General features: G+C 40.1%; 1 protein-coding gene across 5 annotated transcripts in view; it reads right to left on the bottom strand.

The window, feature by feature from the left end:
• The window catches only part of gys2 (glycogen synthase 2), a 32,122-nt gene that overhangs the window by 10,366 nt on the left and 5,166 nt on the right, over window positions 1-16,590 (bottom strand). For 4 of the 5 annotated variants that reach the window (XR_015851979.1, XR_015851977.1, XR_015851978.1 and 1 more), the window contains exons 4-10: window positions 16,294-16,479; window positions 12,881-13,025; window positions 11,958-12,075; window positions 11,195-11,315; window positions 11,025-11,131; window positions 10,841-10,900; window positions 9,686-9,764 (exon numbers count right to left, since the gene is read on the bottom strand). Coding sequence is in view for 1 of the 5 variants with exons in the window: in XM_088346979.1 (XP_088203105.1) it covers window positions 9,686-9,764; window positions 10,841-10,900; window positions 11,025-11,131; window positions 11,195-11,315; window positions 11,958-12,075; window positions 12,881-13,025; window positions 16,294-16,479 (816 nt within the window). In the remaining 4 variants the exon portion in view is untranslated. The remainder of the gene's footprint in view (window positions 1-9,685; window positions 9,765-10,840; window positions 10,901-11,024; window positions 11,132-11,194; window positions 11,316-11,957; window positions 12,076-12,880; window positions 13,026-16,293; window positions 16,480-16,590) is intronic. The other variant, XR_015851980.1, reaches the window with a different exon arrangement.

The following is a 16,590-nucleotide window of genomic DNA, read 5'->3' as shown; positions in this document are numbered from 1 at the left end:
GTTTCCCACATATTTTTAAATAATGGTAATTCACCAAATATTACTTCATATGGTGTTAGCACATTTGTACTGATGATGTTAATATACAGTTTTACTAATTCTAGACATTTAGTCCATGGTCTTTTGGTTTCTTCCATACACTTCCTAAGTCTGTTTTTTTATAGTTCCATTCTTTTATTTCCACTAACCCTGCACTTTATGGGTGATAAGCACAGTGATCTTTTAGGTCTATATGAAATGCCTATTTTAGTTAATTTTTTTGATTTACAAAATGTGAACCATTATCACTATAGATCTTTTTTGGAATCCCATAACATGGAATTATGTCTTGGCATAATGCTTTAGCTACTGTTAGCGCATCTGGGTGTTTTGTAGGAAAAAGCTCTATCCATTTTGAGAATGAACCTATTATCATTAAACATAACTTTTTCCCTTCACTATTGTTAAGTTCTATAAAGTCCATAAAAGGTAATTAATTACAGTTCTCTATCTTTGGAAACTGTCCTCTCTTTGGTCTTAGATTACCCTGAGCATTGTGCTTTGCACATATCAAACATGTTCTACAATTTTTTTATTTTATTATTATTATTATTATTATTTTTAATAGGAGTTAAAAGCATAGGTTGTATATATCTGGTTTATCAATCCTACCATCCCTCCTGTTGAGACATGTGTTTTCCCATGGCTCAATATTGCTGCCCATTTGTATAGATTTTTTTGTAGGATTGGTTTATCTTCTTGTCATTTACAGATTCCATCTTTTAGGTGTACTCCTTTTCTTTTCCAGAGTTCTTGCTCTGGTTTAGGCGATTGTTGTTGCATTTCTTGTAGTATTTTGTTTTTTAAGGCATTTTCTGTTAGACTTAGAACTGTTATTTCTCGTTGTGCAGCTTGTTTTGCTATTTTATCTGCAAATGCATTGCCCTTTGAAACTGGGTTTGTTTCTGGTGTGTGGGCCACACATTTACATATAGCTAACTGTTTTGGCAGCTGCACTGCTTGTAATAGTTCTGTTAGCAGTTTTGCATGTGTCACTGGTTTTCCTGTTGATGTTATCATACCTCTATTTTTCCAGTGTTGTGCAAACGTGTGAGTTGTTGCATAGGCATACTGGCTATCTGTGTATATTGTTCCTATCTTATCTTTCATAAGTTTGCAGGATTCTGAAAGGATCACTAATTCTGCAGCTTGAGCTGAACAATGTTGAGTTAATGCTTCTGCCTTTAATACTTTATCATGTGTTACTACAGCATAGCCTGTCCTCCTTTTTCCTGTTTCATCTTTCTTTCCTACGAAACAATACTTTCTCTGTTATTTTAGCCTTTTTTTCTTTTGTTCACGTTTTGTTTCCTTTCTTCTTTAAGTTAAATGACCATGTAAACATTATTTTTTATCCATGCAGATATATTTTTAAATTCTCATGATCTGTCTCAAGATAATTAATCTGCTATTTTTAAATTCCTAGGATCCTACCTACTCAAGCTCAATCAGTTTCTCGTTATCTTCTGAAAACACTCCTTCCATAGAAATTGTTTCTTTTTAACTATAAGTCAGCATTTGTTACGTATTTATTAATCATTTGTTAATTGTAACATGCTTATACTTAAAAATTAAGCGTGGCTTATTTCACCTTCTCTTGAAGGACTTTTTATCAGTTGTCCTCCTAGGGGATCTTGTTCTTGGCGCTAAACTCATCAAAATTCCAAACCATCACACTGTCTAAACATCAAAAATCTCAAAAATGCCAAATGGAACTCAACGTCAAATCTTTTTTAATTGTCATTTCCTCTCTCTTCAATCATAATCAACTATCTTTTCTCATTGATTCAATATAAAACAACATATACTTGTCACTAATAAATTGCCTTATCAACTCGCATTGTATTATATTATATTATTATCATAATCTTCGGTTTGCAATAGTCTTTTCTCTTTGCAGCCCCTTAATATCCTTAGAGATTAAGAGCTATACAAATAAACATGACCTTATCTGAATTAATACTTAATACTGTGTGTATTTTTTTTCCTTTTAAAAACAAAGCACATCTCATTTAGAGATTAAAACAGAAAATTTAATTTCCAATCTCACGAATTCTTTTTCTGTGTTAATAAGTCGTTATTTTCAAACTTATTTCAAAATTTTGATTATTTGAAATGACTCAGATTTCCTGCTCTTTACTATGCAATATTCTTTTTCTTTCCCTGGTTCTACTAATATATCATCTACATAAGTTAATAGTTCGCTCTTATTTAGAGGCTCGAAACTTACTTGAGAGTAAATTCTTGGACTTTCACAATACCCTTGAGGTAATCTGGTGTAGGTATATATTTTACCTTTAAACGTAAATACAAACCAGAATTGACTGTCTTTATGCACTGGTACTGAGAAAAATGCGTTGCTTATATCTACCACTGTGAAATATTTTGCCTTTGGGTTCAGAGAGTTCAATAGCGTGTGTGGATCCACCAAACAGGGACCTTTGGATCACTGTATTATTTACTGCTATCAAATCCTGAACAATTGTCCATCATGTTGATGGGGGTGCCTCATTTACAGGAAATATCGGTGTGTTTACGGGTGACTCAGCGTATTCTACTAGTACTCCCGCCTTCTTTAGATCTTCTATTACTGGTTCTATTCCTTCCATTGCATCTGGTCTTAAAGGATATTGTTTTATTCTGGGCCGATGTTCTGTTTTGGGTCTTATTATTATAGGTTGTGCTCCTTTTACTAGTCCTACATCTGTGGGTCCCTGGGACCATAGTTTATTAGGAATTTGTTTTAATAGCTCCTGCTGTTCCTTAGTAAAGTAAATGTGTCATTCCTTCTTTTTTTTTCAGATGTACTCCTGAGTTTACTATTATAGTCCAGAATAATGACTTCCTGGATAGTCCAGTAGAATCGCTGAACCATGTGTTAACGCCTGTTGCTACCCAATACCGTACATTTTCTCCTCTGTAATATTATTTGTGTATAAATATTGTGGTATTTCTTTCTTCTTCTTCTTCTAAAGCAAAACAACATATTATGTCCATGCTTATTAGCATTTAATTAGATATTCATCCCCTTGAAATAATTTTCTTTTATATTTGTAGCTTTTCTATAAAAGTAATGTTATAAATGGTAAATGGTCTGCATTTATACAGCGCTTTTCAAATCAACGAAGACCTCCAAAAGCACTCTATAATGTGCTTTACTCTCACCCATTTGCTTTTTTAGTCATCTAGACTTAACACAATTCAATGTTGAAAAAGTAAAGTTATTTGTCCCAATCTATGGTATTACGGTTAGTCTCACTTAATTTTCAACCAATTATCTTTTTTGATATTTAATTAACTTTCCCCTTTATGTTTCTCTTTCTCTTTTTTTTTTGTATGCTCCTTTTCTTAATATTTATTTTCTTTTCCCTTTATACCTTCTTTTACTTACTCTTATCTTTCTGTATTTGTAACTTCCCTACCTGTTCTGCCAACAATCCATTCTCAACATAACATTCCTTCCTTACACGCCCTCTCACAATAGCTTTTTAGCTCACTAGTTTAATGCGAAAATGACGTTTAATCATCTCACTTAATTTTAATTTTTTCCTTCAAACCAATTAAATCTACTATTTTAGCTTCACTTATTTAATGTGAAATTCACATATATTGATGTGCAACAAGTTATATTACTCATTTGTATTCCACTCAATACATTTTTCCTCCATATTCATTGAAAATAAATTATTTATTAACGCTTTTTCAATACTTTTTGTATAAAAATGCCTTTATCTCAAATTAATTTATTCCAATTCACTCAAATAGATTTTTTCCTAGTCTTCCCAGTCCTTATTTTACCAATTTTTTTTACTGAAAACAGGAATATCTTATCTTTTTCTGTATTATTCTGTCATTATCTTGAATTAACGCATCTAAAATAACTCAGTCATTTTTTTTTCCTAAATTTCTCAGTTTTTAATTTATCGATTTTCAACTAAAAAAATTCGGACCGCAAGAAAATCTCCAGAACCATCTATGGCCCCCGGTGCCTGTGTTAAACACCCTTATGGTGAACACCTATTCCTCAAAAAATCTACTTTTTCCAACTCCTTTAATCTGTTCTATCAATTCTTCTTAAATATCACTCTTTAAACAATCTCAGCTCTTTTGAAAACGTACTTTTTTTAGCGTTTAGCTTTCTTTTTGACAAGTAAGACAGACAAACATATAACATAAGACATACACAGGGCCCAAACAATCAAACTTCTAATAAATTTAACAAAATTTGGTGATTTAGGTTTCTTATTTTCTCTTTATACAGTATGTTTTCTAAGTTTAAAACCTCTTCTTCAAATCTCTCATGGCGAGTTTTGAAAAGATATTCTTCCTCTTCCTCATTTTTATCCTTTAGCTTTATCTCTATCTAAAATTTCATTTCAGGCTTTGGTCCTGGTTCCGGGCCTAGTCATGCACTCTGATGGTCTTGTGGGGAAGAGTTGCCTCTGCAATTTATAGCAATATGCCCTTCCTTCCCACAAGACCAACAGGTTCTAGGTTTATTGCTTGCACGTGATCCAAAACCTCTGCCTCTACCTCTAGATTGTTGAAAGAACACTGTGGTTCCTTCATCTTCTTGGTAGAAAATTGTTGATGGCTTCTTCTCCCCTTTCTTACTTTTGATCACTTTCTCAGCATGGAGGGCATGATTTATGTATTCTGCAAGTGTTCCTCCATTCATGCTTATATAGTGGCGATTTACCCATCCACTAATCTCTGGTAAGGAGCCTGAGTGCAATGCATTTTTTAATTGTTGTTTATAGGGGCCCTCGTCAGCTCCATCACCAGGTTCTAACCCACTATGTGCCCTAAACACCTTTTCCATTCTTACTCTGTATTCATCAAATGGCTCATCTGGTTTTTGTTTACATCTCCCTATTTCATTGTAATTTGCTCTTTTCCTGTATTTAGTTCTGATTCTTTCTAGGAGAGGGGTCACCTGTTGTGTCAATCGTTTAGATTCGGGTGCAAGTATCACGGGAGGGTTAGCGTCATTAGTTGGAGAGTATGCTACTTTTACGTGGAACCAATCTGGCCCTAATTGTGTCATCCAAACTTGCTGTACTTCCATTCCGTTTAGATGATAAGATCGCCTTAGATTTTCTATCTGCGTTATGAATTCCTCTACATCCTCTCTCTCCTGTCTTGCTATTTTTATCCAGACTTGTGTCTGTTCATAACCTTCTTTTCTCATCTTATTATTTTTCTGTTTGCATTTGTTTCTTATTTTTTGTTGCAGTTCTCTAATGCCTGCTGTGGACAACTTCCCATTAAGGTTATATTGTTTTATCCAGTAACATAGGGGTTCTATTGCTGAGGAATCTTCCTTTTCAATAACTTTCCAGTCTTTGCACGAAAAATCTTCTAAAAGCTTCTGTTTTGCTTTACTTTGCCCCTTTCCCATTTTTAGAACTAAATTTGGACTCAGTGGTTTTTAATACCTAGTGTATTCTAACACTGAGTTTCTCTTTCAACAGGATGGTGATAAATAACCTTTTGTGGTAAAACTCACTTCAACCTTTTTCTTGCCTACATGCATCCACAAAGGCTCACCATTTATTCCCTGTTGCTTTGGTATAAAATACAATTACCTAGTGGTAATAGTATTTTCTTTCACACTCACTTTCACTCTTTTTGAAGAACAAAGAACTTCCCTTGAGTTCTTTTTAAACAGAGAGGAACCCTTGCCCTTTTACTTAGAGGAACCCTTGCCCTCTTACTTAAAGAACTTCCCTTGAGTTCTTTTTGAAACGGAGAGGAACCCTTTCCCTCTTACTTAAGACTTCACTTATTGAAACATGAATATTTTGTTTGTTTGTTTGTACATGATTCAATTGTTTGTTTGTTTGTTTGTAAATGATTCAAATTGAATCTTTTCTTCCGGAGCTGTCACGAATGGCAGCCACTCCAGCAGCTCCCGTGTTATTTTCGATTGTTCTCGATTGTTCTCAGCTCAGGGATGCTGCTGGAAATGTGAATTTCCCTTCGGGGATGAACAAAGTATCTATCTATCTATCTATCTGTGTCTTAAGTCTTACTGGCCACGTTTCTCTTTTACCTAATAGTGCCTAGGATTGTTAGGATTTATTTTCTTAACTCTGTTTTGAATTCTTCACACTCATACCCTTTTACTTTAGTCACATGCATTCCTTTTTAAAATAAAAGTTTTACTCACAGTTCTCTGAGTCCTTGGACTTTCCGTCAACCTTCGGATCCCAACTTGTAAGGAAAAGGACCAGTCCCGAAAAGGGTCTTAATGCTGTGGCCACAGACTTGCCTGGATCTTTACTCACACGCTGGGATCGTCAGGTATCTTGGAATCCGGCTCTCGAAGGACCAAATAAATGTCAGGTTTAACCCAACAGATGTACAAAACCTATATACAAAAAGACACAAAGAATCGTGAGTATAACTTACTTGCAAGGAAAATATCCATAGTCTACCCTAAGGCAGTCTGCTGGATACTCTGAAATATTCTTATGCTCCTTGTCTATTTATTGTGCTCGGAAGGCCCTAATTTACATAAGGTCACCTCTGCTAAGGGAAGGGGAGTAATCAAAACAAACAGTTGAGACCTGTTTATACGATAACATGTTATCCATAGCAAACAAAAACTAGGCGTGCCTGCGGTCAGACAGGTCCCTTATCTGGCCGCAAATAAGGTGTTATCCTGTTTCCTCCTTCTTCAAACACAAGCAAGAAAGGCGCATTGTATGCAAAGAAGCTTGTGCAATAGTAGAATAACATCTTTAGAGTTTAAATCCATCAGATACCTCTACTTACGATTCGATTCGTAACCTGAAACGCGTTTTGAAGGGAAATGCGCTGATCCGTACCAAGCCCCGCGTCATTGTGCTTTTTTTTTTAAAAAAGAGCATCAGAACATGATACGTAAAAACATCGATCCAAAATAATCATTTTCCCCGGTTTCTTAAAAAACGGATCCAATGACGTCTGCTTTTGTTAAAATGAGATCATAAACATAAAACGAGAGGCGCGTCGTGTAAAAAAACAAAGAATAAAAGAAATCATCAAAATACGAATAGACCGTTTTGCCTCGTGTTTCTTGAAAAACCGATCCGACGACGTCTGCGTTTGCCAGTCTGTGGAAAATGCACGAGGCAGACACTTGAATTACTACAATTTTTTTTAAAAATAATAAAATAACTCCTTTTGTATATTTTTTTAAATTACAGGCAAAATACTATTTAACAAAATGAGTGAAATGAAGACTGTCCACTGTTGATAATCCACAAAAACTAAATCATGTCAAAAATATACACATATAATACTTGCTGACACTACTATTTTATGTGTTGGACTATAAAACCTATAAAATACTTCAGAAATACTACAAAAGTACCATAAAAAAAACACTAGAGTAATAGTACAAAAATATTGGTTTTGCGCCCAGCAAACATTCTTTTCTTTAGCATGCAAAGAGTCATTACTGAGTTGTCGACACCAGAGATGGTCAAAAGAATCCGGCAGTTGGCTATCCTTTGGGCATTCTATGTAGGAAAGCTGAACTACCTCTAAAGTTAAAGGGAAACTGCAAAATTGTAACCCCCTAAGAACACCCGAGTTTCCTGTGGACCGGTTCTAAAAATAGCTTACCGGTAATAGGTCATTGTCATTTTCTAGGAAATCTGATTTTAGAAATCAGGGTCTTTAAACACACCATCAACTCTTCCAAACCCATTTTCAAAATGAGCCTATCATGAATCCGTGTCAATCTCTAAATGTCCTTGCATGTTTTAGTGGTTGACCGAGCCTATTTTAACTCTACTTTTGACCTTGACATCCTTGTAATAACATAATCTTTACATAGTAATGACACGATAGCTTGTTAATTCACAAATGCGTGACAAACTGACCTATAGGGGAACTATCTATCCATCTATCTACCTTGGTCATATCCCTCAAGAGGGGTGAGCGACAACAGGACAAAACACATACAATAACAAAGAAAATAAAAAAGGGGGGAAAATAGCAAAAAACACACACTCAATGTTTTGGGGGACCAAGCCAAATTCCCAAACACCCAAACAAGTTAGGCACCTCGCCACCTAAGTTAGTCTTTCTTTCGTCCCACCAAATGAAACGGGATACCAGAAAGCGGCCATGTCACTCGGATCAGGGTGACGCAACACACTCTTCTCTTCAACAGCAGGGCCTGACAGCTTTCGCTGGTTTACCCCTGCCTCATCATAGATATCGTCCAAACATCCCACTATCCTTTCACAACACCTCTCCACTCCTTTCAATCACCAACAAGAGCTCTAGCTTCCATTATATTTCGACCTCTTTCCTGCAGTGCACTCATAACACCATCCATCCACGTCAATCGCGGCCTTCCTCTCGGTCTCCTTCCATTTAATTCTCCTCTGTTGATCCTCTTCAACATTGGCTCCTCATCCATCCTCTCCGTGTGTCCAAACCAACAGAGTACTCTTATCCACACGCTTGCTCAGTTCTGTCTCTCACAATTTCATTTCTCAGTCTATCCAATCTTGTCACTCCTAACATACTCCTCAAACACTTCATCTCAAAAACATTTCATTTCCTTCTCAAATCTGTGTTCAGGCTCCGAGTCTCTGCACCATACAACACAGTCGGCACAATCACACTCTCATTTGGTCCCCTCTTAACATCCTTACTCATACTCCCCTCAGAGCAGCCAAAACCTTGCTTCCTTGATTGACTCTGTGCAATACCTGGCACTCCATTCCACCAACTGCAGCCACGTCACAACCCAAGTACCTAGAGCTTTCAACTTCTTCCATGAAACCAGATTTCTAACGTCATGCCCACTCCATCACGTGAACACGTCATCACCTTAATCTTCCCAACATTCACACATAACTTAGCCTATCACATACTCTTCCAAAGTCCGTTACCAACCTTCTCAATGTTTCCTCAGAATCGGCCACAAGCGCTGTGTCATCTGCAAACAACAACTGACTTACCTGCCACACCGTTCCACTGTTGTCCATCATCTCAACACCTCTGCCAAATACTCTGGCATTCACCTCTCTCACCACGCCGTCCATGTCCACATTAAACAGCCATGGTGACATCACACACCCCTGTCTCACAGCGGTCGATAGAAGAACTCCACGGACACAAATCCATTTCCCCTTTTTCCAATCAATGAGATAGACCCACAATTCATGAGCAGGAAGTGACCAGACGCCATTCCCTCTCTCTTTTTTCTTCACAAGCACTGGAAGGGGAGGCCTCGCCGGCCTATGCCCCCCCTTGGGTCAATGGGGACTAAGAAGGGTCAAATCCACGGGATCGTCTCCTCAGCCAGGTTCACCGTGCGACAACCCCCCCACACATTTTATTTTCTCAATGTGAATCGTTTTGTCTGACCCGAAGGTAGGCAAGAAAGGATTTTGTAATCCAGGAGATTTCATAGGAAGAAAGTGTGAAGGAAAGGGCTTTTAGGACATGTTGGAATTTCTTGTCTGAGGTTTGGGCTCTCTACCCTTTTCACCTTGCAAGTTCAAAATCTATATATGTCTTTTTAAAATTGTAGTTTCCACAAATACTGGCCAATGATGCTAATTTAAGAACAGGCAATTCAATAACAGACTGACTTTTTTTTACGGCATAAAGCATTGACGACAAAACGGGAAGGTACCTGAGTGGCATAGATGGCTCTCTTCATGATCGTGAAGTCATCTCTATCCAGGATGGACTCCATGTCCGGGATCTCGCCTCTGATCGCGACACCAAATATTTGCTCCGATATTCAATGATGGGAAATGTAACCCCTTAACGTTCCCATGATCCTTGTTGTCATGGGTTTGTTTCGCCCCATAATTCCCCTTTTAAAATGAATAGACTCGTTATATAATTTCCATTACGGCTTAATATCACCAGCCATTAGTGTCCGTTTGAGACGATGATTGACACATTGGTTAGACAAGGAAATTCCTAACATCATTTTATGCAACTGTACTTAAAGTATTTAAATCAGAGCCAAAAATAAGCATGCCTAAATTTAACCTGGGATCCATTTTTACCAACGATTATCACACCATTGACTTCTGAAAAGAGAAGTCAAACATTTACAACTCTTTCACAATATCTAGAAGATGGCCAAAATAAAATACACGCTTGCAACGACTTTAGAGCTGTAAACCGGTCGTCTCCAAATGGCCACTTTTGTAACCGCTTTGACGTACCTTCAGAAAAATGTTTAAAATACGATGTTTAGTGTTTCAGATAGTCATCGAATTCGACCTGGGACCAGGTAAGGCTTCATGCTATTGTCCTAGCTGTTTTCCAACTCAGACGCCCATGCGACACTCATCTGCAGGCATGTGTTTGCAAAAAAAATAATTAAGACGAGAAGAAAGAGACCAAAGCCGTCCATATTCAATCGACTGGGTACTGTAAAGTAGACTTAAAATGTATTTCCTTCAAAGTGTGTATTTCTAACCAGACGGTATCACGTTTCTGTTTTAAATATTGGTACCGCCCAAAGGGGCCTTTCTTTCTTTCTCTTTCTTTGTTCTGCCTAAATAAATGCAGTTTGGTGGGGGAAGGGCCCCCCAGAGTTAGGAGCGCGGCCAAGGAGACGGACGTGAGTAAGTTCCTCCTCTCCGGGCCCCTCCCCCTCTCCAACTGCAGTTGTAAGAGGTCGAATGCCCGATGTATCTTTTTTAGCGTTAGCCAACTTTTAGAATAGCTCTCCCACAACATGTAAGAGGTCGATTTCGACCCCACACTACGGGAATTTGACAGGAACGTTAAGGGGTTAAGTCTGGTTTATCGCAAAGGCTCTACTTACGTTAACAGAGCATCATATAACCGTTTCCCAAACTTCTCTTTCACGGCGTGGGCGGTATCCCTTCGGAGTAAAATTTGTTATCCAATTAAAAAATCAACATTTTGTCTGCCTCAAATACAGAAATTCTGGAATTCCATTTGAGAGAAAACATCCAATATGACAAAGAAAGCGTAACACGGCGTACCAGAGTTGTTTGCGGATAGCTTGGCCCTTCAAGGACTCCACGTTGAAGTTGTTGGTCTTAGCCGGCATGATGAAGAAGACCACCACCGTCACGTCGTTTCGGTGTACCTGCGGATGAGATGGAGCCGGGAATCGGAGAGTCCTGGGTCCTGGGACGGTGCGAGGACTCACTCGGAGCAGGTAGTTGAGTCTCGACAGCGATTCCAGGAAAAGGTCCGCTCCTTTGTTGGAGAACTCGTAGCGCCCGGCGATGAAGAAGAAGAGCGTTTTATCCAGGTTGAAGTCCAGGTGTCTGCTCAAATGAAGCATACGTTGTTGGAGCCCCCAAAAAGGAAAACAAATCACTCACGGTAATCTCCTGTATACGACTGTTCAAATGTTTGGGGTCACACTCTTCATTATTATTTAGGTCGTCCAATATCTGTGTTCTTTTGCCCATAGTAATGGTAATGGCGTCCTTTTGTTGGCCGGTCTCAGATATAGCTTCTTCTTTGCCACTCTGCGTCTCAGAGTCTCATCTTCACTGGAGATGTTGACCTTCTGTACTATTTTTCTGGCTTTGTATCCTGAAACGCCTTTGTAACGTGAAGTAACATTTTCCCGTTCATGTATTTTGTAACCTGAAACCTTTGCATGTAGAGACATACGTAAGCAGAAGTACCACTGTAGTTATTGAATACATTAAAAACAATCGAACTTGCCGAACGAAGAGTAGTTCGTGATCTCTGTTACTCTCAACTAGTCAATGGTACAAGCTGTTCTTCACAAAGGGCAAAACGTGAACACCCTAAATGTAACCGTAAATAGGCAAAATGAGCTATCTTTGAATAAACTTGTCATGTGTTTCTTTGCAGTTTTTGGAATTTCTTGATAAGAAGTTCCCCAAAGCGCTGGATTCGCTACCTAGCGATACGCAATCCATTGCGAGTCTTACCCGTAAAAGTGTCCCCTGACAAACTCCTGAATGCGAGCTTTGTTGACGGAGTGCAGGTTCTGAAACTCGTGCGTGGCCCAAAACTTTTTGACATTCAGCCCGTTCGGAGTCACCGCGTCTGTTTCGTCAACACAATACAAAAGAGAAATACTTTTACGACACCGCTTGGAACCAGGAAATGAAGAGATTGACGGTGTTTATTATTCACTGCCGCCAAGTGGTGAAAAACAAAAACTGAATTCATGACAAAAAACGATTTTGACTTTCAAAATAAGCTAAAACGCATGAACTACGGTATAAACGTGCATTTCTAAATACTTGTAGTTTGAGGCAAACTCTGGTGTCAACAATTCATTTATGACCCTTCGCTTGCTAATGTGAAGAAAAGAATGTTTAGTGGGGGCAAAATCAGCCCCTATTTTTGTAGTATTACTCTAGTGGTATTTTTGTGGTATTTTTGTAGTATTTCTGGAGTCTGATTTTTATAGTACATTTGTGGTATTTTTTTAGTGTTACGGTACTTTAATTTTGTAGTATTTCTACAGTGTTTTTGTAGTATCTCCATAGGATATTTTTTGTAGTGTTTCTCTCGTTGTCACGGTTGCCATGGCGCCCAATTGCCCCCCGCCGTGTGGCGCCAGCTTCTGTCACGGTTGCCATGGCGCCCACTTGGCCCCGCCCGTGGGCACCAACTCGTTGACAGATTCACCTTCAAACAAAGACAGGAAGACTAGGAGACGGCCAAAAGGAACATCAAACTGATTAGAAATACACACCTTGTGTAAATACGTTTAAGCCTACTTTACAGTTTTGATGCGTAGTAGATACCCTACTGAATATCTCCCTGACTGAAGAAAACCCATCGACTCATCTCTTTAAGGAAAATAGACCTCATTGGTTATAAAGACAAAGTAAATAGATACCCGGCTTCCTGCGCAGCATATGATTGGCCTCCACGGCGGTGATCTGCGAGACGGTGGTGAAAACGTGACAACAGTGGACGGCGGCTCTCTCCAAGCAGTAGCGGTGGTAAATCTGCCGTTCGCCAGCCTCCTTGTCGATATTGAACTGCAGTTTTGCGAACACAAAACAAAGTCTTTCAATCGAGTACCGTATTTTTCGGACCATCGGGCCCACCTAACAACCCCGAAATGGCCAGAAATTCGAAAGTGTGCCTCATACACCAGAAAATACAGCATCTAAAACTGGAAATTCATAGTTACAATCAAACAATACTGCATATGAAGTTATATTCTACTTTACACGCAATTTATTCCACTTACTGTATACTCAAAATACTTGTTCTAAACTCTAACTTCAGTGTTTGAGGGCAAACTCTGAGAGAAGGAAGTCTTACAACGCCTGTGCTTTGGAATGTGTCTTTGGTTTCGTTTGTGCAGAAAATAATGATTTGTCACTTCCTGGAGGGGTTAGAATGTGTGTGTCGTGACGAATTCTGTGCGGAGGGCGATGACCTATCACCCCTCCTCCCATTCTTCAACCACGGTTGGGAATTTGCATCGATGACGGCGCGGAACAATCAGCCAGTGTCTTGGTCATGGGGCGTAAACATTTCATCGGCATGAATTAGAACAGAGGAGCCCCCGGAACCTCGGCGAGCTCTCCTGCACGCTATTGTAATTGGCAAGGAAGAAAGATGTGTTAAACTCTTTGATTCGGCTAAATAAATCAATATGTGGACTATACTTGGCTCAATAACTTCTCTGACTATAGAACATGCTCCGACTGTAAGGAATTAGACGAGACACATGAAGTGTCTCCGGAGTCAGATTTCAGTTTAATAAATGCTAAACCTTACACATATGATAGCTGTTCTGTGTTTGAGAAGCACAGAGACTGGTTTTTGAAAGCCGTCTTGTGGTTTACATATGAATTGTTTGTTGCTGAAAGGAAAGAAAAGAGAAGCGCAGAACTTTCCAACGCTCATTCACGATTCTCTTTTGTTGTTGCTTTGGACACTAGTTCAAAATATTTTGATGACTGAAAAGAAAGTTTGAGCATATTACTACAATATTGGCTAGCGTGCACAGGCTCCCGGTCCACTTAAGATGTGACTTTCAAGGTTCTCTTGGTAACAATTATTTGCGTGGACTTGCCCCCTCTTCTCTCTCTGATTTGGTTTTCCCCTATGTTCCTGCACGGGGCCTACGCTCAGGAAATGCCGGTCCACCGGTGACTCAGAGAGCCAAGAAGAAATCTGTAGGCTCGAAAACGTTGTCCTTCAGGGCCCCGGTGCTGTGGAATGCTCTGTCTTTTCTGGCTGACTGGCTGGTGGCGAGTGAGGTCGAAGTACTAACCGGGAGGAGTCGGTGGACCACAACCAAAACCTGGACCTGAAACATGACATCCACTGCATTGAGCAGACAACTTATGTTTATGACATTCTGTTCCATCAGATCTTGGCACTGGGGTCCTCAAGGGCAGCAGGTCCTGCCTGGTTTTAGAGGTTTCTCTGCTCCAGTAGAGACGATGACAAGTTCCTACGAGCTTGCTCACGAGCTCATACTTCCAAAATCCCGCACGACATGCGGTCCTCGAGGACCAGAGTGCCCAAGTCTGTGTTACCTATGAAAATAGTCATTAGTTGCAGTCCCGAATGATATTTTTGACATACCACGTGAAATCGATAGTACAATACTGTACTCTTCACTGTGGCTTAGTAGAAAAGACACGAGCAGCTCGGGCGGCAGTAGCTCTGGGAAGCGCTCGTCTTGGGACCAAGGGGTCACAGGTTCGAATCCCCGCTCCTCCGAAATATATGTTGAAGTGTCCTTGGGCAAGACACTGAATCCCGAATGCCCCCGAGAAGCAGGTAGGCACCTTGCAGGTGAGACTCCACTATCGGCGTGTGAGTGTGAATGGGTGGAGTGCAAAGTACATGGTAGAGAGATCATCTTGGGACCAAGGGGTCACAGGTTCAAATCCCGGCTCCTCCGAGATATATGCTGAAGTGTCCTTGGGCAAGACACTGAATCCCTAATACCCCCAAGAAGTAGGTAGGTTCTCCACTATCGGCATGTGTGTGAATTGTTTGATCGTAAAGTACATGGTAGAGATTCCTGGCTTCTCCAAGTTAAATGTGAAAGTGTCCTTGGGCAAGACGCTGAATCCCTAATGCCCCGAGAAGCATGTAGGCACCTTACATGAGGGACTCCGCTATTGGCGTGTGAGTGTGAATGGGTACAGTGCAAAGTACATGGTAGAGCAATCATCTTGGGACCAAGAGGTCGCAGGTTCGATTCCCCGGCTCCTCTGAGTTAAATGTGAAAGTGTCCTCGGGCAAGATGCTGAATCCCTAGTCCCCCTGATTAGCAGGTAGCCAGGTACCTTGCATGGCTGACTTGGCTAATGGTCTGTGGGCGGGTGTGAAGTACTTCGGGAGCTCTTCGGTGACTTAAAAACACGACACAAACGCAGTCCCTTTACCGTTTCTTCAATCTTTTTGGAGCGCAAAAGTGGAAAAGGGATCATGTGCTCCAAACGATCCCGTCCATAAAACTCATGAAGAAAATATGGATTTACTGTTCAGGTCAAACCGTTTGAATTTGCTGTCAATCATCCTCGGAGTTGCTTTTGTGGCCTTTAGCTTCATGCTGACCTTTACAGAGGGCCAATTACAAAAGCCCGCTTCAACCCAAGTTTTTAATAACACTCCCGGTACCGTAAATTTTGGACTATAAGGCGCATCCAGAATTGGCCAAAAATTCTAAAGCGCACCTTATAACCCAGTGAGCCTTATATACTGCAGAATACGGCGGATAAGATGGGAAATGCAAAGAGTCATTTCTGGTATGCGTTACCGTATAAGGATTTTACAGTAATGCCGTATTTGAGCAATTATTGCGCCATCAAATTGATAAACATCCCTAACAGGAACAGGAACAGGAATTGAACCTGAGAAGTGGCGGTGAGTCAACTCAAGTCATGTTTATTTGTTCGGCCCTTGATCACAAGAAGTCTGAAAGGGCTGCACAGACCACAGACTATTATGACAGCATCCCCTGATTTAAAACCTACATGAGGGCAAGGAAAAACTCAAAAACCTCAGCAGAGCCATCATATTACCACTAGACCACCAGTGGTACAGGAAACATACAAAAAGGCATTGGGCCATATCTCATTATAACCCTATTTTACTTACAGTATCAGGTACACTGATTTGCAGAGTGCATTTTGATAAGTTAGACAGTCCCTCAAGCGCTGATGGTTAGAGAATGGAGAAAACGCAAATCCTTTCAACCAAATACTATAGGAGCTCTTTGACGTACGATCCTGTTCTGGTTCTGGACCGTTTCTCAGCGATTTTAAAGTTGACCTTATCTAAGTTGTTGTAGAAGTCCACGTTCCCTGCGCAGAGGTATCGTCCCAGCAAGGTGGCGTGAGTGGTGAAGACGGTGGCCATGGGGATCTTCCGCGCCCGGCACAGAATCAAACCCGGACCCGCTTGCCACTCGTGGAAATGAGCCACCACGTCCGGCTTGTCGCCCAGCTCGTCCGTTAACTGCCGGAGAAATTGCAAAATTGCTCTTCTATAAAAAGAGGATTAGCTTCAAAATCCAAACGGATTCTTGAGAGAGAGCAACTCGGGGAACCGGTAACCCAAACTGAAAAA

The sequence above is a fragment of the Urocampus carinirostris genome, chromosome 11 (genome assembly GCF_059441175.1).
Source record: "Urocampus carinirostris isolate Australia breed hairy pipefish chromosome 11, RoL_Ucar_1.0, whole genome shotgun sequence".
Lineage (NCBI taxonomy): Eukaryota > Metazoa > Chordata > Actinopteri > Syngnathiformes > Syngnathidae > Urocampus > Urocampus carinirostris.
This window is presented reverse-complemented; position numbering and strand designations above follow the sequence as displayed.